The sequence below is a fragment of the Littorina saxatilis genome, linkage group LG2 (genome assembly GCF_037325665.1).
Source record: "Littorina saxatilis isolate snail1 linkage group LG2, US_GU_Lsax_2.0, whole genome shotgun sequence".
NCBI classification, from domain to species: Eukaryota; Metazoa; Mollusca; class Gastropoda; order Littorinimorpha; family Littorinidae; genus Littorina; species Littorina saxatilis.
The window spans coordinates 13,742,037-13,766,694 of NC_090246.1; the positions used below are offsets into that span (position 1 = coordinate 13,742,037).

The following is a 24,658-nucleotide window of genomic DNA, read 5'->3' on the forward strand; positions in this document are numbered from 1 at the left end:
ATTCAATTTGTGACCAGCCCTGAGACGGCGAGGCGGACAGTTTTAATGAGGCGGAGTGGACCTTCAACTTTGTAGGTATCCCTGTTGGTTTTAGCAAAGACACATGCTGGGCTTTCTTGGACGGAGGGGAACGTTGCAGATTGCGAATTTACTTGACACGTTTTTCTCTTGTTTATTCACAACTTTATCATAGTGGATTTATGTTGACGTTTTTCCGTTGTTCAAATACAACTGCTTTCAAGAATATGTATAGACGGGCGCAGTGGCGTGGTGGTAAGACGTCGGCCTCCTAATCGGGAGGTCGTGAGTTCGAATCCCGGTCGCTGCCGCCTGGTGGGTTAAGAGTGGAGATTTTTCCGATCTCCCAGGTCAACTTATGTACAGACCTGCTAGTGTCTTAACCCCCTTCGTGTGTACACGCAAGCACAAGACCAAGTGCGCACGGAAAAGATCCTGTAGTCCATGTCAGAGTTCGGTGGGTTATAGAAACACGAAAATACCCAGCATGCCTCCCCCGAAATCGGCGTATGGCTGCCTGAATGGCGGGGTAAAAACGGTCATACACGTAAAAATCCACTCGTGCTGAAAACATGAGTGAACGTGGGAGTCTAAGCCCATGAACGAAGAAGAAGAAGAAGAAGAATATGTATATGTCCATGAAAATTCCCTGAAATTTGTGTCGTTGGTAAGCACACGCACTCACAAACGCACATACGCGTACAGTACACTCAGGCCAGCTAGCCAGAAGGGAATTGCTCGAGTTTCCTTCTTTTTCACTCAGACTTCCGAGACATTTCAAAAGATCCCATAGGCGACAATCTTGACAAGCAGAAAAAAAAAATCAGAACTCAGCACAAACAGAAACCAGTTTAAACTTCTACAGGAAGCAAAAGACACCTTTTTCGAAACTTTGTGTAATTAACCCAGTTTTTGCAGTCCCTCTGAGGCCTGAAAATCCTGTTTCTGTCTGGAGACGATTCTTTCAGGCTTCCGTTTAATCCTATCTGGAACTTAAACCGACGTCTTCGTCTAAATTGTCTGCGCAGTCACCCGCCGTCTGAAGTTTTGTTCGGGATGCACTCAGTTTCAAACTGTATACGAATATATCTTCAATTTGAATAATTCTCTGCCAGAAGTTTTGTTCGGAGTGCATTAGGTTTAATACAGCCACTTTTTTTAAATGAGTCTATGAGGGTATCTTTCTACTAGCTCAATCCTACAATCTGGAGCGTCATTGGTGGGTATTAATGTCTGTCTGTCTGTCTCACCGTCTGGGGAGAAATGCTAAAGTTTCAGTTGCTATTGTCATTCAGGAAAGACGCAATGAAAACGTTTTTTTTTCTTCTTTTTGGATTTGACAGAATAACACTGAGGTGGGATTTTTTTTAATTGTGAATACTTTAAAGTCTGAATGGACATAATAGAAAGGGAAGAGAAAAAGGCTGCAATTAACAAATCAACTGAAATCGAAAGTAGTTATTCTGATCAATCAATTTCTGCATTCTATTTTACATCTACAAAAAAAAAAAAAAAACGCCGACGGTAAATAACAGGATCAAGTACTGAGAAAGAGATGTTTGGTGAGTCTGACCTGAAAAAGAGTGGGGAAAACATCAGCAAACAGCCAACCAAGCAATAAGTCATGGTCGAGGAGAAAGACGGATAACCTTCCTGTGTCAGCCCCCCCCCCCCCCCACCCCCACCCATTCACCCATTCACCCACACCCCCATCCCTTATCATATAAAAGAAGAAGAAAATAACAGAACAACACAAACCAAACTCAAAGCAAACAAACCTGAACCAAACCAAACCACAAACCAAACCAAGCCAAACTATATATCAATCAATCAATCAATATGACGCTTATATCGCGCGTATTCCGTGGGTACAGTTCTAAGCGCAGGGATTTATTTATGCCGTGTGAGATGGAATTTTTTACACAATACATCACGCATTCACATCGGCCAGCAGATCGCAGCCATTTCGGCGCATATCCTACTTTTCACGGCCTATTATTCCAAGTCACACGGGTATTTGGTGGACATTTTTAGCTATGCCTATACAATTTTGCCAGGAAAGACCCTTTTGTCAATCGTGGGATCTTTAACGTGCACCCCCAATGTAGTGTACACGAAGGGACCTCGGTTTTGCGTCTCATCCGAAAGACTAGCACTTGAACCCAGCACCTAGGTTAGGAAAGGGGGGAGAAAATAGCGGCCTGACCCAGGGTCGAACACGCAACCTCTCGATTCCGAGCGCAAGTGCGTTACCACTCGGCCACCCAGTCCTTATATATATATATGTCGTGCCGAATTCACGTAATTGCCGTCTTCGCGTAATCGGCAACATTTTTGCCCATTTCGCGTAATCGGAAAAACGCTGCCCATTACGCGAAATCGGCAGCGTTTTGCCGAAAACGCGTAAAGGCTTCTAAAATTTGCCCATTTTGAGAAATCGGCAGCCACTTTTTGGTTTTAAAGTTCTCAAATGCCTGAGATATCATCACACTTAGACAACTAGATACTCGAATGGATAGATATTGCAATAATCGATCAGTTATGGCAAGTTATTGCAAAAAATGTAGTTTTCGTGCATTTCCGGAGTCATGCTCGACACAGACTAACATAGACCATACAAAACATAGTAGGGAGGTAAAACAATGTTAATGCAATGTTCTGGTGACACAAAAAGTAACAGACTGGCTGTCGCTTTTGCGAAATGGGCAAATTTTAGAGGCCTTTCCGTATTTTCGGCAAAATGCTGCCGATTTCACGTAATGGGCAGCGTTTTGCCGATTACGCGAAATGGGCAAAAATGTTGCCGATTCCGCGAATTCGGCAATTCCGTGAATTCGGCACGACATATATACGTAATCCAACCCAACTCAAACGAACCCGAACTAAACCAGACCAAACCACACACAAAACAAACAAACTACAAGACAAAAGGAAAGACAAATTAAAAAAGACATTCAAAAAAACGAACAGACAAAGTAAAACAATACAACTGTCATCATTTCGACGACTGGAATCACAAAACATGTACATGTTGAAATCTGGATACGAACAGTATCCTTTGTTTATGTTTCCATTTCATTTCCATTTCCATTACTTTATTGTCCCATCGTTGGGAAATTCGGGTCGCTTCCTCCCAGTGGAAAGCTAGCAGCAACGGAGTCGCGCTACCCAGGTGTCTGCGTGTTTAGGTGTATTCAGCCACCTGCACTTATGGCAGAATGACCAAGGTCTTTTACGTGCCATTGTGATGACACGGGGGTGGGACATGGCTTCCGTCTCTGGGTCTGCACATAAAGTTGACCCGTGTCCGTCCCGGCCCGAATGCGAACCTGTGAAAATGTTAATGTGTGTGTTTATACATAAATAACAGTCTAATAATTATAAGGACTATGTCCGGCCAGGAAGGAGAGCTGGTTGTTGTGTATGACTGTGTACGTAAGACTAAGTGTTAGTTAGAATGCCCTGGAGAATGAGGAACATATGAGCTTGCGTCGACCATCATTTCGTTGTCGCTTGTTCGTTTCAATGCTTGTTATTCTCTTAGGTGCAAGGAGGCTGGTTCCGCATAACTCTCACTAACTCTTGTTGCACATGTCGTATGTATTTAGAGTACTTACGTCCCTTTGTTTTGTAGTGTTCTCGCCAGCACTCATCTATTTACAAAAATGAAGAAAAAAAAAAGAAAACATTCAAAGAGACCAAGAACAGAAACTACATCAAAGCATTCGATACCTAGTTATAGTAATAGCGAGTAAGATAACAGGAACGAAACAATAAAGAAGTGCACCTGCAAATAATATCAGTGAAGCTGTGAGAACACAACTGTTGCAGCGGGTTGCAACATGAGCGTGTGTCAGGGGTTTAAGGAAGAAACTTATAGATACTGCTCATCTTACTCATTTTGTTAACTAGTTTTTCATGGTTAAAGGAATAGACTTCCTAATACTGCTCAACTTACTAATTTTTTAACCAGTTTTTCCGGGGTGTAAGGAAGAAACTTCACAAAACTGCTCATCTTACTCATGTATTAACTATTTGGTTTCGTGGTTTTAGGAAGAGACTTCTTAATACTGCTCATCGTTCTATTTTCCCCCTATTTTTCAGGCATAAAGGCTATAGTATTCTTATCACCTAATTAGGTTTGGCCATCCAGCTTTGAGGTTTTGTTAAAGATCACAGACTACCGGCATAACCCGATACACCTTTTGCCCAGTGGCGAAGTGCAGGCATACTTGCCCACGAGCCTAATTTGCCTTGCCGTGGAGGCGGGATGATATTGACCTTATCGATAATACTGTTGCACGTCGGGTAATCCATCCTTAACGTCAGAGAGAATACTTCTTGTGTTCACGTGCGTAACAGTGATAGGGCCGGCAGGTCAATGGAGCATTTTTTGTCTTGATTTCTGCGACTTCCTTTTGCGACAGAAAATTGCTTCGCTGTGGTTATACCGCAGGGTGGGTGGAGGGAGGTGTTGTGGGAGGGATGAGAGCGGAAGATTGGAAGCTCTCGGTTGGTGGTGGGGTGAGGATGGCGGTGTTATGGTTATTTTCTTTTTTTTGGATCTCAGTTGTATGAAGGGATTGTAGATTTAATGGTTTAGCTTGCTGTTGGAATCTGACGTCCAGACAACCTCTGAAGACCAACTCAGGATCGGGATTGGGGACCGGTATATGGGGATGGGCGTATGGCTGAAAGTGGAGCATTTGTGGAAGGGAGGAGGGGGGGGGGGGGGTGAGGGAGTGGCGTTTCCGCTATAATAATGATAATGATAATAATAATAATAATAATAATAATAATAATAATAATAATAATAATTGTCAGTAAGTACTGGTGTCACATGACTGATGTGAACCAGTTGATTGGCTAATGGCGATGCGCTAAAACTGTTAGCGCACTCTTGGAGTGCGCTAACTTTTCCACAGAGCGTATTCTTGCGCCCTTTGCCTAAGCAAGACTGTGCTCTCATCCTCAGAATTAATTAATGACATGTAGCTTATATTCTCCACAATACCAAATGACCATAAATTCCCTGCTTCTCAATTAAAGCAGAAGTGGGTTTTTTTTCTGACAGATTGCATGTGCCTGTGCCAGTGCCAGTGATCTAAAAAAATAGAAGCCGCTGTGTTTCATCTAATTTTTGCCGACTTGCATAGATTCTTCTCATATGCCGTGTTAGTGGCATGTAGCTTATCATCCACATTACCAAATGATGAGTTGGTATACAATTCCCAGCGGCTAACAGAAAACACAAGTGTTATTCCGATAACGTACCAGCAAGACCAGTTTGGAAGACTGACTCGATCGACTCTGTAGCAGACAACACAGAAATACGACTACATCAGTTCAGTAAATGAATGGTTTCAGAATTATTATTTCAAAGCAAGAACAATCGTAATCGAAAACGTGTAAGGTTCAGAACGTTCTTACCATATATAAGATTTATTAGCAGCCTGCCTTATGCGTACAGACTCAGTGCAGACTGCAGTCGTTCCATTGCCCAGGTTGGCAGGTAGCCTAGCAGACGACATTAACCCCGCTCAGCAAATTAACATGTTGGGCAAATGTGAACGAAAAAACGATGGGGATATAATACGTGTAGGGTTCAGAGCATTCTTACCGTTCATATTTAGTATCAGACTCCCCGATGAGTGGAGATAGAACACGAGAAATATGCCACATTTGTTTTGAAAATGTGCGAACCGTCGAGTCCCGCTTTGAGTCAATTCAAGGGGAGTCACTCCGCATAGTCAATCCGTCGAAGCTCGACTGGAGGTTTCGAATCGCAAATAATGAAGAGCCTTTCTCCGAGTTCAAATGAGGTCTCTCTGAAAGATCATCACTGTTCAGATTAACGCTACACTGGAATTTACCAACAGAAATTAAAATGCGTGTGACGAAAGCACGACACACTTGAGACACCCCACACAAAAGTAGATCTTTACTGTGCACGACCTGACCACACAGTTATGCCTATTCAAATGCGCATTGCAAAATGTGCGTTTGGAATCTTCTTTTTTCTATGGCGGTACTGACAATATCGTTATTGAAACAATCCCAGTGCACTAAGGGATTTATAGAGCAAATCTCGAAAATAATTATTGAACTCAGCGCTATGCGCTTCGTTCAATAATGAATTTTCTCGATTTGCTCTATAAATCCCTTAGTGCACTGGGATGTCTCAATAACTTAAATTGTCAGTAAGTACTGGTGTCACATGACTGATGTGAACCAGTTGATTGGCTAATGGCGATGCGCTTAAATCTGTTAGCGCACTCCTGGAGTGCGCTAACTTTTCCACAGAGCGTATTCTTACACCCTTTGCCAAAGCGAGACTGTACTCTCATCCTCAGAATTAATTAATGACATGTAGCTTATATATTCTCCACAATACCAATGATTATGACCATAAATGTCCTGCTTTTCAATTAAAGCAGAAGTGTTTTTTTTCTGACAGATTGCATGCGCCTGTGCCGCCCACAGTTGCACTGATCTAAAAATAGAACCCGCTGTGTCTAATTTTTCAGTTTCGACTTGCGAAGATTCCTCTCATAATTATGCCATGTTGGTGGCATGTACCTTATTATCCACATTACCAAATGATGAGTTAGTATACAATTCCCAGCAGCTAACAGAAAACACAAGTGTTATTCCGATAACGTCGCAGCTAGATCAGCACGTAGCAGACTACACTGAAATACGACTGCATCTGTTCAGTAAATGAATGCTTTCCGTTTATTTTAAGGCAAGAACAATCGGAATCGAAAACGTGTAGGGTTTAGAACGTTCTTACCACATATAAGACTTATTACCAGCCTGCTTTATGTGTGCAGACTCAGTGCAACGGGACGAGCAATTTTTGTTTTTGAAATGAGACTCAGTGCAATAGCCTAGCAGACGACATAAATCCCGCTCAGCAAATTAACATGTTAGGCAAATGTGAACGATAAAACGATGGGGATATAATACGTGTAGGGTTCAGAGCATTCTTACCGTTCATATTTAGTACCAGACTCCCCGATGAGGGAAGATACCACACGAAAAACATGCCACGTTTATTTTGAAAATGGGCTTTCCGTCGACCTTGGCAAGGGGCACAACTCTGCACAGTCAATCTGTCGAAGCTCGATGAAGGTTTCGAACCGCAAATAACTGAAAGCACAGTCCTTTCTCCGAGTTCAAATGAGAGAAAGATCATCACTCTTTAGCTTAACGCTACACTGGAATTTACCAACAGAAATTAAAACAAGAGTTTGCGTGTGATGAAAGCACAACACACGAGACAGCCCACACAAAAGTAGATCTTCTATACGACCTGACCACACAGTTATGCCTATTCAAATGCGCGCAGCAAAATGTGCGTGTTGTATCTTCTTTTTTCTCTGGCGGTACCGACAATATCGTTATTGAAACAATCCCAGTGCACTAAGGGATTTATAGAGCAAATCTCGAAAATAATTATTGAACTCAGCGCTATGCGCTTCGTTCAATAATGAATTTTCTCGATTTGCTCTATAAATCCCTTAGTGCACTGGGATGTCTCAATAACTTAAATAATAATAATAATAATAATAAATAACTTTTCTATAGCGCGAGTCCCATCAATTGGCTCCAGGCGCTTTACAAATTCATTATAGAATAAAATAGCACAAATCAACAAGCATACAAAGCATACATTTAACTGAGACATAACACCAAGATCCCAAGCACTAAGCAAAACTTAGCGTACAATGTTAAAAGTACACACACACACACACACACACACACACACACACACACACACACACACACACACACACACACACACACACACACACACACGCTATGTGTTGCTTTCATCCGCCAAAGACACAAGAAAATCCATTTATAGAAATACACAAAACAGATGGACTGCTAACGTTCTAAAATTCAGAATAAAAAAACAAGAATGATGAATTATTGGAACATTGAATTTTTGACAAAACAAAACACTACAATCACAGGTACTTAGATCCAATACTCTTTAACATTGACAGACACCTACACATTTATGGTACAGATAATGGGTTTAGCTTAGAAAGTGTTGCCATACCCAAGTCAAGTCAAGTGAAGTCAAGTCAATATTTATTTAAAAAAAACATAGGGTTACATGAATTTTAGAAATATTACAATAAACACCAACAAAAAAAGATATGTAATAATTGGACACAACACTTCAAAATTAACCGGCAATAAATCAAACGTAATTCATAACTAAATCATTTTAATCATAAACGTTTTAACAGGACTATATTTGTTCCTGTTTTTGTTTTTGTTTTTAATACAAGATGGGAACAAATAATCAGAACTCTTTCAAACTATTCTTAATAAAATATATCAAATTCAATAACTTTCGGTTTTTTGTTAGTTCAAATAAATGTTTAAATTTGACTGAGTTTGAATTTCAACGAAAATACAATGGTAACAGCTTTTTCCTCAAGTGTTAAAAAACATAAATAATTGAAAGCTATAATGAAATTCATCTCCGAGTTCTCCAGACTGGCATTTAACACATATTCTTTCGTTGTGTGGTATATTTGATATTCGGCCTTTCTGAATTGGCAATTTATGATTGATCGTGCGAAAACGATGGCCATTCACCACGACACTCCATTTTTTCCTCCATTTTTAGATCAAAGATCCTTTGAGAGTTGATATCTTGACACGACACCACGTGTTTGACTATTTAAGGTATATGTTTGGGTGCACGTACAACGTATCGAATTGATACAGAGGAAAAAATATACAGTTTTAATTTTGGCATTTCAGTGAACATGTGGCAGTATATTTACCTTTAAATTTCGAAACACTAGCTTTTGTGGGATATAATACTGTTGGGTTCTTTTCGTAATAACTTCAATAACTCTATGTGGGAAACTTTTTGAGTACTTTTGTGATCTCAGGGATGGGAATATATATGTGTGACGAAGACTTCACCGTTCATCCTTCTTACCGTTGTCTGATCTGTAAAGCCTAGGATACCTAAAGTCTATATTTGGGTATGCAGACAGTCATTAAAAATACATATCTATACGGAAATCGTCAAAGACTTCTTCTTCTTCTTCTTCGTTCATGGGCTTAAACTCCCACTCATGTTTTTAGTACGAGTGGATGTTTACGTGTATGACCATTTTTACCCCGCCATTCAGGCAGCATACTCCGATTTCGGGGGACTTCAAAGACTTATGCACCAGCATATCCTTTCCTGGAATTGTATTGTCTGCGGCCACCGCATTAATTTTTAAAACTGACACACTTTTTATTTCTCATTTTAAAATATTATGTGTGGATTAAGCATTGGACTTTCCTTTTTTGAGCAATGTGTCATCAGAAGTCAACTAAAGTTCGGACTGAGGCGGCTTGCCGAATATCCGGTCTAAAGCACGCACAAAATGTCAAGTATTCAGTAATTTTCATAAGTGTGCTTGGAAGCAAGGAGAATTGATAGGTTCTCTACCGCGGACCGCCCCCCCCCCCCCCCCACAACACACACATACACACACTCACAGCTTTCAGAATCCGAAATCATTATTTCTTGCCATATTCTTACCAAGTTCTTTGTTAATATGATGTACTTCGCACGCCGTATATTCTAGCAATGAGAAGGATCTGATTGTCCATTGACAATGATTGTATTGTTTTGCTGCATTTCGTATCCAACAGCAGAGGCTTTCTATAAAAATTGGATGTAACAATGATTTGGGTACAAAAACGTTGTATTGCGTCAACACCTGCTACTAAGCAAGAATGTCCCAGTCTTGTGTAAATCGCCACGAGGCGATATTTCCATTGGCGTAAAGTATTACTGTAAGTCTCTATAGCTCTTCCTCCCACCTATACACAAAACAAGGCAAGAGGCGACATTTCCATTGGCGTAAAGTATTGCTGTAAGTCACTACAGCTCTACCTCCAACCTGTACACAACACAAGGCAAGGGGCGACAATTTCATTGGCGTAAAGTATTGTTGTAAGTCACTATAGCTCTACCTCCAACCTATACACAAAACAAGGCAAGAAGCGACATTGTCATTGGCGTAAAGTATTGCTGTAAGTAACTATAGCTCTACCTCCAACCTATACACAAAACAAGGCAAGAGGCGATCATTCCATTGGCGTAAATTATTGCCGTAAGTCTCTCTCTCTTCATTCCACGCATACACACAAGGCAAATGAGTTCAGCGAGGTGGCAAGAAGACAGATTGCAATTTGCGAGATTCCTTTGATCCCTTGCTAATCTCATCAGCTATATGTAATCACCATGTCTATCCATGCCCGCCGGTCAGTGGCCGGAGAATTAAGGTCCAGCAGATTGTTGGTCTCTCGACTGGATACATGTCTCTTGCCGCTGGCTTTCTCTAGGCTGGGGGGAACGATCTGTTCAGACTGGTGAGAATAATGGCTGGGGTGAGGGGTTGCGTGGTGCGAGTCGTTTCACTGTAAGAAGTTTCCGAGGTTTTACCACGGGGTCTTTATGGACTAGTCTATAGTACAACATGGCTTGTACACCGGTTCCAGCGCATGCACTATGCGACTTTGCAACATTGACTGTAGACATCATCGTTTGCATACCTAAACAGGTTAATATTATAAAGCTTCTGCAAGTGAGTGCATGTTGCAGTGAGTGCTGGGACGGGGCGGCGTGAGAGCATACTGGGAGAAGGAACAAGCGTCGGGACAAGCAAGAGAGCATACTGGGAGAAGGAACAAGCGTCGGGACAAGCAAGAGAGCATACTGGGAGAAGGAACAAGCGTCGGGACAAGCAAGATAGGATACAAAACAATAACAAAAGAAGAAAAAAAAAAGAAAAAAAAAGAAGAAAAAAAGCTTCTGCTTGAAAACACAGTCAAAAAACAAGGGATTAAAATAACTAGCTTGTTCACCAGAAAAAAATAATACAACGACAAATGTCAGTGTCGTTGGGTACGCGTAATCGCACGCAATCCTAGCTTTTCGACTATTCGAGAAGCTCCTTTGACCTAACTGTCATTTATTTTCTCCGATCTAACGACGTTTTTGTTCAGTAAGTTAGTTTTCATTCCCAGTCTGAACCAAATAGAATGGAGGTTATCGGCACCAAATGAAGACCTGCCTAAGTACCTTCCAGTCTAAATGAAGGCAACCAAGACCAACTGTTTTCACTCTACTTTCTAGCCGAGACTTTGACGGAAGAGACGCGCGGAAGGATTATGTCCCTTGACAGAACGTCTCCCAGGGGGCGCCATCAGCAGATTTATAGCCATCTTTTCGTATCTCTAACCGTGAAGATGTAGTGGCAGATGGACAGGCAGACGTCTTAATCCTCTGATGACTGATCCTTCCCTGGGCGGCGTGTTTGCTCGGTGGGACCACGGACAGTGGTGCTAGTGCTTCTAGGTCTACACTGTTTCCTCAGACTTTTCAGTCGTTCCACCTCTACCCCCATCAGAGACTCCTTTCGCTTATCCCATCTGTCTACTCATCTTGTAATTATGTCCCCTACCTCACCCACCAACTAAAAACACCCAACTAACTTGCAGCGGTCTCGAATAGCCATATCAGCTGATACAAAACAATAACCAACCAACCGACCAACCGAACCCACCCCCTGCTCCGACCTTGAAAAGGTAACGGTGGTGGTAGTGGTGGGAAAATAGGGCGAGTCTTGATAGAGGCGCTAGTTTTCGAATAAGCTGAGTGCTCCTTTACCACTTTCTACCCCACCTATGTTGACCAAGGTTTTTTTTAGCCGAGACCAGCTGTGCTGCAGCAGGTCACTCAGAATTGTAGTAACTGTGTAGTAACTGTGTATCAACACGCTGGAATGCAGGCGTTAGATGGACGTTACAGGAAGCGACAGAAGCTAACAGTCTGAGCGGATATATCCGAACCTGGTCAGATCGAGTCATATGAGTGGGTACGGATGTATCCGTACCTGGGAGACAATGAGTTACTTTTCGGGAGATTTCCGTCGATTAGGGTTATTTTTAAGCTGAGTGTTCTTGTGTCGTACGCGTTGCATGCAGAGACAAATTTGAAACGTTCGCATGAGCTTCAGAAGATTTACAGTTGATTTAGTTTATTCGCAAAGTGTGTGTGCTAGGCTGTAATCAGTCCATGGCTACAAAGGATGATAAATATTCATGTAATCATTCAACGCTTAGCGGGGGAGTGTTCAGAAGATTTACCGTCGATTAAGTTTATTTTCAAAGAGGGAGTTCTTTTCTGAAAACGGTCCATGGCTACAAAGGATGCTACAAATTGATGTGATCATGCAAGATGCAGCGGGGGCGTGTTTGGAGCCAAGGGAGAAGGCTGTTCACATGGCTTCTGTCAGAACTGTGTGGATGTTCTCACGGGGACAGTAATATAAAGATGATTTGATGTTCTTTGTGATGACAGTACAGACACATGTGAGAACATTGCACAGACTAGAGTTGATATAAACAGATGGAGAAGCATAAGAATGGAAATAGTTGAAGAATGATGTTTAACGTTTCGGTTTTAAGATAACTCCCCGGAGAGATGTCCACTGTCTGTTGAAAGGCTGTCCTTGATTGATTGATTGATAGCCCGAAGTCGACATCGCGAAGACTTTGCGAAGATTTTTTTTATTTTTTTTTTTACAGAAAGTTCAGTGCCAAAGCTTCATGAATAAGCTCTGTAAAGTAGCTTGGCGAAGCCGACTTCATCCATTCAATGTGAGGCTTTAGAGCGAGTCTTGGCATGTTCGGCCACTTTCTTCTAAGAACTTTTTTCTTCGAAGAAGTCACTCCGACCGAGAACAAGGCAGCTACAATGTCACTCCACGCCACATCTACTTTTTGTGAGTAAGACTTTACCGGCATGCATATTGCTCTCTTGCGACGATGTCTTTTAAGATAACCAGCTGGTTTGCTGGGAATTTCATTAAGAAAAAAATCGAACGACTGAATCGGACTTGACATGAGCCTCTGTTGAAAACTGGGCACTCCCCAAAGACGCACATATGGAATAAATTAAACTGCCCCTGTAGCATTTTCTGCAGCAATATTAGCATGTATCATTGATATAAGATATGTCTGACTCACCATCGTCAACGACTACAACCAAAAACAATAACAAAACCAAAAACATGAACAAGAAGAACACCAACAACACCAACAACACCAACAACACCACCACCAACATCAACAACAACAACAACAACAACTACGGCAACAACAGCAACAACTACGGCAACAACAGCAACAACAAGAACACACAGCAAGCAAGCAAATAAGCAAGCAAACAACCATACAGCTAACCTCAATAACTGTTACCTTTAATTTCTTACTAATTGGAGAACCATTCATCAGAATTGTTTTGAATACACTCGTTTATGTTAGTGTTCATTCTGGCTGAACTAATTAAGCTTCAATGCAGATCGCCAAATGCAGTGATTTTAAAACACCGTGCTCACAATGTGGGTGTCAAAATCGGATGTAAGTGAATAACTAACCAAGCATTTGGGAAACAGATATTTAACTAACATTCAATATTCCCAAGCAATTCCTATTCACTGTTCGAACTTTTGATCAGATGCAAAAGGGTATCCAGGTTGGTACAGAGAGAGAGAGAGAGAGAGAGAGAGAGAGAGAGAGAGAGAGAGAGAGAGAGAGAGAGAGAGAGAGAGAGAGAGAGAGAGAGAGAGAGAGAGAGAGAGAAAAGAGAGAGAGAGAAAGAGAGAGAGTGAGAACTCGAAAAGAGAAAAGAGAGAGAGAGAAAAAAAAGAAAGAGAGAGAGAGAGAAAAAAAAAGAGAGAGAGAGAGAGAGAGAGAGAGAGAGCGAGAGAGAGAGCGAGAGCGAGCGAGAGAGACTTAGACTTAGACTTAGACTTAGAACATTTTATTGACATAAAGGGTAAACATTTTAAGCCAAGGGCCTAATCTTACAACGTGCCCTTTACATTCACACTAACACATCCGCACGTATATAAACAACATAATATAATGAATTCATATAGGCATAACCACGGCCACACGAAACACAAAATCTAATATACAAAGTAAAACAATATGAATACTATATGCTATGAATATGTAATATGACGTGAATATAATTATATAGTAATATTAATATAGTATACATTAGACAGAGCTGTAAGATTCACATGATTATGTCACCGCGGGTGTGTACTTACAGAGAACAGTTCAGATGTTTTTTTTAAAGAAGATTTAAAAATATTTACAGATTTGCGAGAGAGAGAGAGAGAGAGAGAGAGAGAGAGAGAGAGAGAGAGAGAGAGAGAGAGAGAGAGAGAAAAAGAGAGAGAGAGAGAGAAAAAAAAGAGAAAAAAGAGAGAGAGAGACAGAGAGAGACAGAGAGAGAGAGAGAGAGAGAGAGAGAGAGAGAGAGAGAGAGAGAGCGAGAGCGAGCGAGAGAGACTTAGACTTAGACTTAGACTTAGAACATTTTATTGACATAAAGGGTAAACATTTTAAGCCAAGGGCCTAATCTTACAACGTGCCCTTTACATTCACACTAACACATCCGCACGTATATAAACAACATAATATAATGAATTCATATAGGCATAACCACGGCCACACGAAACACAAAATCTAATATACAAAGTAAAACAATATGAATACTATATGCTATGAATATGTAATATGACGTGAATATAATTATATAGTAATATTAATATAGTATACATTAGACAGAGCTGTAAGATTCACATGATTATGTCACCGCGGGTGTGTACTTACAGAGAACAGTTCAGATGTTTTTTTTAAAGAAGATTTAAAAATATTTACAGATTTGCGAGAGAGAGAGAGAGAGAGAGAGAGAGAGAGAGAGAGAGAGAGAGAGAGAGAGAGAGAGAGAGCGAGAGAGAGAGAGAGAGACGTGCGGGTTTTGGGGACGGACGGACGGACAGAGAAACAGAGATGGTCGGAGGAGGTGGAGGGAGAGATGGGATTGGGGATGGGATTTGGGGAACACCATTTTCCTTTGAAATCTGTCAGGCTGGAGGATTCCGAGTTTTGCATGCTGCGAAAGAGAATGTGCCCCCAGGGAAGTGTCATTTTGTTTCAACAGAACTCAATGTCAGGGACAAAGAAGAAGAAAAAGCAGAGAAAACAAGACGAAGAAGAAAGAAGGAAAGACAAAGAAAAAAGAGGAGTGATAAAGAGAAAATGAGTGCAACTCACAATTAGCTAAGGGACTTAACGAGGAAACAAAGGAATTTTTGAAAATTCCTTGTGAACCAGAACCCCCCAAACAAAGCTAAAGACAACAAAAGCACACAGCTCATTTAAAGACTCGTTAAGAACCCCCCGCGGGTTAGGGGGAAGAATTTACCCGATGCTCCCCAGCATGTCGTAAGAGGCGACTAACGGATTCTGTTTCTCCTTTTACCCTTGTTAAGTGTTTCTTGTATAGAATATAGTCAATGTTTGTAAAGATTTTAGTCAAGCAGTATGTAAGAAATGTTAAGTCCTTTGTACTGGAAACTTGCATTCTCCCAGTGAGGTCATAATTATATTGTACTACGTTGCAAGCCCCTGGAGCAATTTTTTGATTAGTGCTTTTGTGAACAAGAAACAATTAACAAGTGGCTCTATCCGATCTCCCCCCTTTCCCCGTCGCGATATAACCTTGAACGGTTGAAAACGACGTTAAACACCAAATAAAGAAACTCGTTAAGGGAGGGCTGAAGGGGATATGGACGCAATTTAAGCGTAAAGATCCCAACAGAAAATGAAACCTTAAACATTTTTTCAGACTTCCAGAGTCAAAAGAAAAACACAACAAACAGCAAAGCGAACACAGAAAGAAATATAGAGTCAAAACACGAAAAATAACTACAGGAGCGAAGACCTGGGACTACAAAAAAGTGTTCACTTGAGAAGAATATCTAACAAGTCGCGTAAGGCGAAAATACAATATTTAGTCAAGTAGCTGTCGAACTCACAGAATGAAACTGAACGCAATGCCATTTTTCAGCAAGACCGTATACTCGTAGCATCGTCAGTCCACCGCTCATGGCAAAGGCAGTGAAATTGACAAGAAGAGCGGGGTAACAGTTGCGCTATGAAGGATAGCACGCTTTTCTGTACCTCTCTTTGTTTTAACTTTCTGAGCGTGTTTTTAATCCAAACATATCATATCTATATGTTTTTGGAATCAGGAACCGACAAGGAATAAGATGAAAGTGTTTTTAAATTGATTTGGACAATTTAATTTTGATAATAATTTTTATATATTTAATTTTCAGAGCTTGCTTTTAATCCTAATATAACATATTTATATGTTTTTGGAATCAGCAAATGATGGCGAATAAGATAAACGTAAATTTGGATCGTTTTATAAATTTTTATTTTTTTTTACAATTTTCAGATTTTTAATGACCAAAGTTATTAATTAATTTTTAAGCCACCAAGCTGAAATGCAATACCGAAGTCCGGGCTTCGTCGAAGATTACTTGACCAAAATTTCAACCAATTTGGTTGAAAAATGAGGGCGTGACAGTGCCGCCTCAACTTTCACGAAAAGCCGGATATGACGTCATCAAAGACATTTATCAAAAAAATGAAAAAAACGTATGGGGATTTCATACCCAGGAACTCTCATGTCAAATTTCATAAAGATCGGTCCAGTAGTTTAGTCTGAATCGCTCTACACACACACACAGACACACACACAGACACACACACGCACACACGCACATACACCACGACCCTCGTTTCGATTCCCCCTCGATGTTAAAATATTTAGTCAAAACTTGACTAAATATAAAAAGACAACAATCGCTTCTGGATTTTCTTTTGTAGGGAAAAGTGCTACACCTTCCTCAGCACAAGCACATACATGTAAAAAGTTGATTGATAAATTACTCACACGCACACACACACACACAAACACACACACACACACACACACACACACACACACACACACACACACACACACACACACACACACACACACACACACACACACACACACACACACACACACACAGGAATTCAGTTAGTGTGGAACAGGAATGCAGTCACAACCCGTTTGCAAGGACCGAACCGGTAACTCAAAGACAGTCTACAGTTCATAATCTCCAGCAAAGACAGTCTACAGTTCATAATCTCCAGCAAAGACAGTCTAGAGTTCATAATCTCCAGCACACACACTGTGATAGACCGCTTGCCATAAATTGTCAAACCATTTTCCTGCTTCTGACATCAAGTGGTGGAGGTGGAGATAAAAAAACTGAGTTCTGCGAGCTTAAAACCAGAGGAATAAAAAAAGAAAGAAAAAAAGGCTTTATTTTTGGAACGTTTAGTTTAGGACAAAACAAAACAATTACTTTAAATAAATCAATACAATTGATTAATTTCTCAAATAAACGTTTCAAAAATGAAGCCTTTGTGGTTTTTTGTTCATTCTTGATTATGGATTTTCGCAATCTGTTACGGATAAAAACCAGAGGTTCATTATAAGTATGCTATCCCAAAGATTGTCCCGTGTTTCAGACTCTTCATTAACAACCAGAAGTTCATCTGTATGCTAACTCAAAGAGTGTCCTGTGTTTCAAACACTTCATGTACAACCAGAAGCTCATCAGTATGCTAACTCAAAGATTGTCCTGTGTTTCAGACACTTCATGTACAACCAGAAGTTCATCAGTATGCTAACTCAAAGAGTGTCCTGTGTTTCAGACACTTCATGTACAACCAGAAGTTCATCAGTATGCTAACTCAAAGAGTGTCCTGTGTTTCAGACACTTCATGTACAACCAGAGGCTTGACCGGCTGGCCTGGAAGATCGAGTACTCCGCCATTCAGCTGCTGGACGATGGGCAGCTCCGCCAGATGATCTCCCCTGGACGTCCAAGGGTAAGCTCTCATTATAGACGAATTCCGGAATTAATTCCTTCCGGTTTGTATGGGTTGTGGGAGATCACAGGTGCTTGTATCAACGCGCTGGCCGAGTATTATTCACTCCTTCATCCTTACTGTATTTCTTTCTTTATTTGGTGTTTAACGTCGTTTTCAACAATTCAAGGTTATATCGCGACGGTCCTTACTGTATCCTTACTACTACTACAAGTAAGGATGAAGGAGTAACTAATACTCGATTGGCGCTTTGATACAAGCTCCTGTGTGGGAGATTGACCTTTTCTTGCAAAACCTCTTACAAAACTGGAGGGGCCACTCATTAGCCAGGGGTGTGTCGGAAACACGTGGAAACACGCACGCACTTGTTTCCGACACACCCCTCGCTAGTGATTGACCCCGCCATTGTCTGTACGAGGTTTTGCAAGAACAGGTCACTCTTCCATAACCCATAAGACCCGACGGAGTTATTTCAGAAAATGGACCATTATCACCGTGTGTGAGAAAGAGGGGCGTATTTGATTTGTGTTAACTACTAAGTGACTTTGTAATAACATGAGCTATGGACCAATGGATGCTAAGTAACACGCAAACACAGAGTCGTTTCGTTCTTGTTGATTTTAAACCTCTTTTGTCCCCCCGAAAGCGGCGTATGGCTGCCTAAAGGGCGGGGTAAAAACGGTGCACGTGGGAGTTTCAGCCCATGCATTCAGAAGCAAAATAAGAAGAAAAAAACACACACAAAACCCCACCTCTTTTTGTTTGGAAATTTAAAGCTGCAACATGCTTAGGAAGGTGGGTGGGGGTGGGGGTGTCTAGCACCTAGGTTTGTGGGAATTCAGATAAAAAGGAATTGGATTTAGAGAAACTCTGGACAGATAATTATGCAAAGTAATGAACAAAACAATTAACGTCATACATTTGCATATCCTTTTAACTATTCCACAGCGTAAAGTTCAGAGTCGCTGGAAGACTTTCCTGGCCTCGGTCGACATGCTGAGCGACGCGGAGATGGAGAAACGGCAGGGCAGTCTCAGAGGGGCGGGGGACGTACAGGTGGGCGTCTACAAGGGAAGTCACGTGGCCGTGCGTCACGTGAGCAAGCGTCACGTGGAGGTGAACCGCGCGCTGAAGAAAGCGCTGCTTGCGAGGAAGGAGATGAACCACGAGAACATCAACAGGTTTATTGGCGCCTGCATTGAGCCTCCCAGAGTCTACATCATCACGCAGTTCTGCTCGAGGAGAAGCTTGCAGGTACTAGGTAGACCAACTCCGGAAATAACTCTGCCGGGTTTGTATGGGTTGTGAAAGAGTGAGCACTCTTGCTTTTACAGAGTTAAACTTTCCCACGAGGACTGTGTCTAAAGCATGTGGACAAGGACCACGTGTAGATAGCTTGTTTTACTGAAAACAAGAGTTTTCATTTTGTTCACAATCAACACAAACACGAAACTCGTTTATTCATATGTTGTGTCTCATATGTTGTGTTAACATGATGTGATTATACACGTTGGTCTGTGTATTCCAGTAATTTGCTATGTTAAATGTCAAGGAATGCCAAAGGTTTTGTGCGTGTGGCCACCTTTGAGCAATTGCAAGCGATTGTTTTGGGTGTTTGGTTGGTTAGTGAAACGGGCGCAGTGGCGTGGTGGTAAGACGTCGGCCTTCTAATCGGAAGGTCGTGTGTTCGAATCCCGGTCGCGGCCGCCTGGTGGGTTAAAAGTGGAGATTTTTTCCGATCTCCCAGGTCAACTTATGTGCAGACCTGCTAGTGACTTAACCCCCTTCGTGTGTACACGCAAGCACAAGACCAAGTGCGCACGGAAAAGATCCTGTAATCCATGGCAGAGTTCGGTGGGTTATACAAACACGAAAATACCCAGCATGAGAGATGTTCAGCGTGCGGGCTACTTCACCTGCCTTGACCTCTCACCAATTCATTGTAAAGCGCTTAGAGAACGTCAAGCGCTCTATAAATCTCCCATATTATTATTATTATTATTATTATTAGTTGGTTGGTCATTGTTTTTTAACGACGCTTCAACCGATACGGCTATCCGTGACTGATGCAAGTTGTTAGAGAGAGAGAGAGAGAGAGAGAGAGAGAGAGAGAGAGAGAGAGAGAGAGAGAGAGAGAGAGAGAGAGAGAGAGAGAGAGAGAGAGAGACAGAGAGAGAGACAGAAAGAGAGAGAGAGAGAAAGAGAGAGAGAGAAGGCGAAGGCGAAGGCGAATTTTTATTGCATCAAACACAATGTGTATGTACAAGGGGGAGAAATAGTTAGCATGTGAACAAAGTGGACTTGACCGTCCGGAAGCAAGGCAACTTAAAATCAACACCTAGCACAAGAAGTAAAAACAGAGAAGAAAAAAAAATACAGTAAGATGAAGACAAGGATTTTGGGTTGTACGATCATACCGGTCTATTTCACAATTGATTTTCTCTTTGTCTAAACGCGTAGAACACATAATTTGACAATGCAATCAGTCGTAATTTGTTGTCAGTCTGTAAAATACACAACGATGAGTTGGAGAACTGGTCAAGGTCAAAACAAGCACCAATGTACTTTTGACGGATTGCATTGTAAGCTGGGCATTTAAACAGGAAGTGGTTTTCATTTTCTTCAGTTGATTTACAAAATGTACAATTTCTGGATTCAGCGCACTCGGGATTATAGCGCAGTTTATTTACCTTCAATGGTGTAATGCCCAGTCTGAACTTTGTGTACATTTTGCGTATGTACTGGTTTTCAATGACACCCAGATACTTTTCTTTTTCAAGTTCTCCTTTAAACATCCTGTATACATCAAATCTCACACTTGTATCAAGTTTACAGTGCCAGTTTTGCTCAAAGCAGTCTTGCAGACGTTGCTGTAATGTTCTAATAAACGCACATTCCCTACCTACAGACCCGTTCAACCACACATCTCCAAATCCATTCATGCAAAGGAGGCATTTAACTTGTGAGACCCAATTCTGTTTTCCCCTTTCAACTGCGTTTTTTAACATGATGTATGACATCTTTGCATATCTCGAATCCGGCATACAGTTAAGTCTCAACCAGTACTTTACGCTTCGGATATTTGCTAGGATTGACAAAGTGCATCTTCCAAGTTCCCCATACACCATCTGGTTTGGACTGTTTGACGAGATCCCGAGTAATCTTTTACAGGCATACATGTGAACCTTTTCAATCTGTGAACAGTCAAAACATCCCCATAGTTCTGAGCCATAGAGCAAGATGGGAGCAATTTGCGCATCAAATAGTTTGAAAAATATGTCCATGTCGTGGCATCCTATATTCCATAAGACTTTAAAAATTTCAATGACACCTTGTTTGGCTCTGGTGATTGCGTCATTAAAAGAGAGATTCAAACGGGCTTGGGTTGTGAATGTCAGACCGAGATACTTGTAAGAGCTAGCACTTGATACTTGCGCGTTTCCGTAGAACCATTTCTCACTTTTGGCTAAATGACCACCGTTTCGAAAAACAACGACATTGGTTTTATTCATGTTTAGCCTTAACCCAAGACGCTTTGAAACGTTATGTAAGATGTTCAGTTGGTTTTGCAAACCCACAATGGACGATGATAGCAGTGCAATGTCGTCAGCGAACATCAAAAGAAACAGTTCGATCTCGCCGGGAAGCATTTGAATTCCGTGTCTGCCCTTACATATTATTTCCGAGGCAAGTTCGTTTATAAGAAACGAAAAAAGCGTTGGGCTCGCTAGACAGCCCTGCTTCAGGCCTTGTAGGCATTCAAAATAATCAGTATTGCCAGAGTTACATCGGACGCAAGAGAGAACAGATGAGTACATTGACCTAAGCATGTTAAACATGAGAGAGAGAGAGAAACAAGAGAGAGACACAGAGAGAGAGAAAGAGAGAGAGAGAAAGAGAGGGGGAGAGAGAGGCAGAGAGAGAGAGAGAGAGACAGAGAGAGAGAGAGAGAGAGAGAGAGAGAGAGAGCATGAAAACGGGAGGAAGGGGAAATGTTTTGCCGATATCGTTATCATCATCGATTCATTCACTTTCACTTTCAGGACATTCTGAAGAACGAAGACTCTCCACTGGACGACATGTTCATCACTTCACTGGTTCAAGATCTTGTCAGGGTGAGTCCATTATCTTATCGTTTCTGTGCATCACACCTACTCCGCTTGGTTCGTGGCACCAACACCTAATTACTTGTGTCAGCTGGGTTAGGAAGACAGACGGCTCTTAGTGAACAGATGAAAGAAAGTGTAGATAAGAACACTGCGATTAATTAATTAATCATTGTCTCCCTTGTGTCTTCCGAACGAGTTCCTGGACAATTTGTCAGATACATTTATTTTCTGTATTATAATTCTTTGTCTGCCTGTCCACTTGGTCGAAGATCAGTGAACGTAACGTTTTGTTTTGTCATATATATTGAATGTTCCAATAACATACCTTTCTTGTTTTTTAATTATTTAAAACATTTTTAAGAACGCTGCGGTTCTCGTATACGAATTTCTCAGCATAACTGAAAGTATGGTTGGCACAGTTTTGGAAAGACTGAGAGGAAATGGTTACGGAATGAGTAAAATGATTAATATAAAAGATATAAAGTGTTGCAAATAACCACAAACTGAAGAAGAAGAGAAACGTTGAAAATGGGGGGGGGGGGGGGGGGGGGGGGAGGCTACACTTTATTTTGTGTGTGTCCAATTTCATTTGTAATTAGTGCAAGGAAACACCCATTCTTCGTTTGATTGAAAGAACGCGCTTTCAACCCAAAAACAATCATTCTTTTTTTTTTTTTTTTTTTTTTTTTTTTGCAAAAAAATGCAATGCCAAAGTCCGGCCTTTGTCGAAGATGGCTTTGCCAAAATGTCAATCAATTTTATTGAAAAATTAGGGTGTGACAGTGCCGCCGCAACTTTGACAAAATGCCGGATATGACGTCATCAAAGACATTTATCAACAAAAGGAAAAAAAATGTCTGGGGATATCATACCCAGGAACTCTCATGAAAAATTTCATAAAGATCGGTCCAGTAGTGTTTACTCTGAATCGCTCTACACACACACACACACACACACACACACACACACACACACACACACACACACACGCACACACACACATACACCATGACCCTCGTCTCGATTCCCCCCTCTATGTTAAAACATTTAGTCAAAACTTGACTAAATGTGAAAAGGAGGGAGTCCTAAGTTGCAGGGTCTTGAAAGGGGATGTTCCACTACATTACGTACTATGTGTTGCAGGGTATGACGTTCATTCACGAAAGTGAGTTTGGTTACCATGGCAACCTGAGGTCATCTAAGTGCCTGGTGGATAGTCGCTGGGTTCTGAAGATTGCAGACTTCGGTCTCAGACCTCTGGCAGTGCCAGACGTCTCGGAACCCAGCCTGGAGGACGAGGGATACTGTCGAAGTAAGTGTATGATGCGTGTGCGTGTTTAGGGGGGAGATTGATGTATGTGTGTATGTGTGAATTGTGGGTTTAGGGGGTGTGTTTGTGTGTGTGTATGTGTATGTGTGTTCGTGTGTGTGTGTGTGTGTGTGTGTGTGTGTGTGTGTGTGTGTGTGTGTGTGTGTGTGTGTGTGTGTGTGTGTGTGTGTGTCTGTGTATGTGTGTTCGTGTGTGTGTGTGTGTGTGTGTGTGTGTGTGTGTGTGTGTGTGTGTGTGTGTGTGTATTTCCACGTCAAAATCAAGAGATGTGTTTTGTTTTGTTTAGTTTACTGTACTCATATTCTTTTCATTTTCAGAATTCGTAGTTTTTAAGACAATAAGGCAACGTTCTTTAATAATCCACCGTTTCAGAGCTAATGTGGAGAGCCCCCGAGTTGCTGAAAGAAGGAACCCCACCCCCAGAGGGCACGCAGAGGGGGGACGTGTACTCCTTCGGCGTCATACTGTACGAACTGTATGGGCGCAAGGGTCCCTGGGGAGACACTCACCTCAACTGCAGTGGTGAGTTTTCATATTTATTTTCATTAGTTATTGTGTTTCACCCTAGTTAAGGGCTATAAAACATCTCTGAGTACGGAATCCACAGAGGTTACAGTTTGCTTGAACTCGAACACCTTGCATACAGACAAAACAGTATGAGCGGCTGGTTTTCAGTGAGACAACAAACAACTACGAATAGGAAAGGGAATGGGAGTAGAAGCTTACCATCTACAGGCTCAAAACATGTCATGCGTTCTAGAAGTGTCAAAGAATTTCGATAGCAAATGTTGTCTCGGTGAATCCAACATATCAGCAGTAAAACAATTAATCGTAAGGTCACCACAAGGCTGTGCATGTATTGGTATCGTAAAGCATTAAATATTAATTTCCCGAACCCTGTGGGAAGAAGATTTGGAATCCATTTAAATTCATCTTTGTCACCTCCATTGCAGAAATCTTACGAAGGTTACGTGCGGAGGACTACGCCAGTCAGCCAGGGGTACGTCCGTTCCGCCCTGACACCAGCGTCCTGAGGGTGAAGGAGGGGGTGGTGCCTCTCATGCATGTCTGCTGGCACCCCGACCCTGACCAGAGGCCTGACTTCAAGAACGGCATCCGTCTCAAGCTCAAACCCATCCAGCAAGGGCTCCTGTAAGTATTTTACTCTTCAAGGCAATAATAGTTGAATAGAAACATGTGTCTTGACACCCAGACTCTGACCAGAGGCCTGACTTCAAGAACGGCATCCGTCTCAAGCTCAAAGCCATCCAGCAAGGGCTCCTGTAAGTATTTTACTCTTCAAGGCAATAATAGTTGAATAGAAACATGTGTCTTGACACCCAGACCCTGA

General features: G+C 41.6%; 1 protein-coding gene across 2 annotated transcripts in view; it reads left to right on the forward strand.

Annotated features, from left to right (window-relative positions):
* LOC138958247 (guanylate cyclase 32E-like) overlaps nt 1-24,658 on the forward strand; it is a gene marked incomplete at its 5' end in the record, with an annotated part of 84,135 nt that overhangs the window by 22,852 nt on the left and 36,625 nt on the right. For both annotated transcript variants that reach the window (XM_070329361.1, XM_070329362.1), the window contains 6 exon segments: nt 17,754-17,868; nt 18,817-19,122; nt 21,912-21,983; nt 23,121-23,289; nt 23,680-23,829; nt 24,261-24,459. In XM_070329361.1, the coding sequence (XP_070185462.1) occupies nt 17,754-17,868; nt 18,817-19,122; nt 21,912-21,983; nt 23,121-23,289; nt 23,680-23,829; nt 24,261-24,459 (1,011 nt within the window).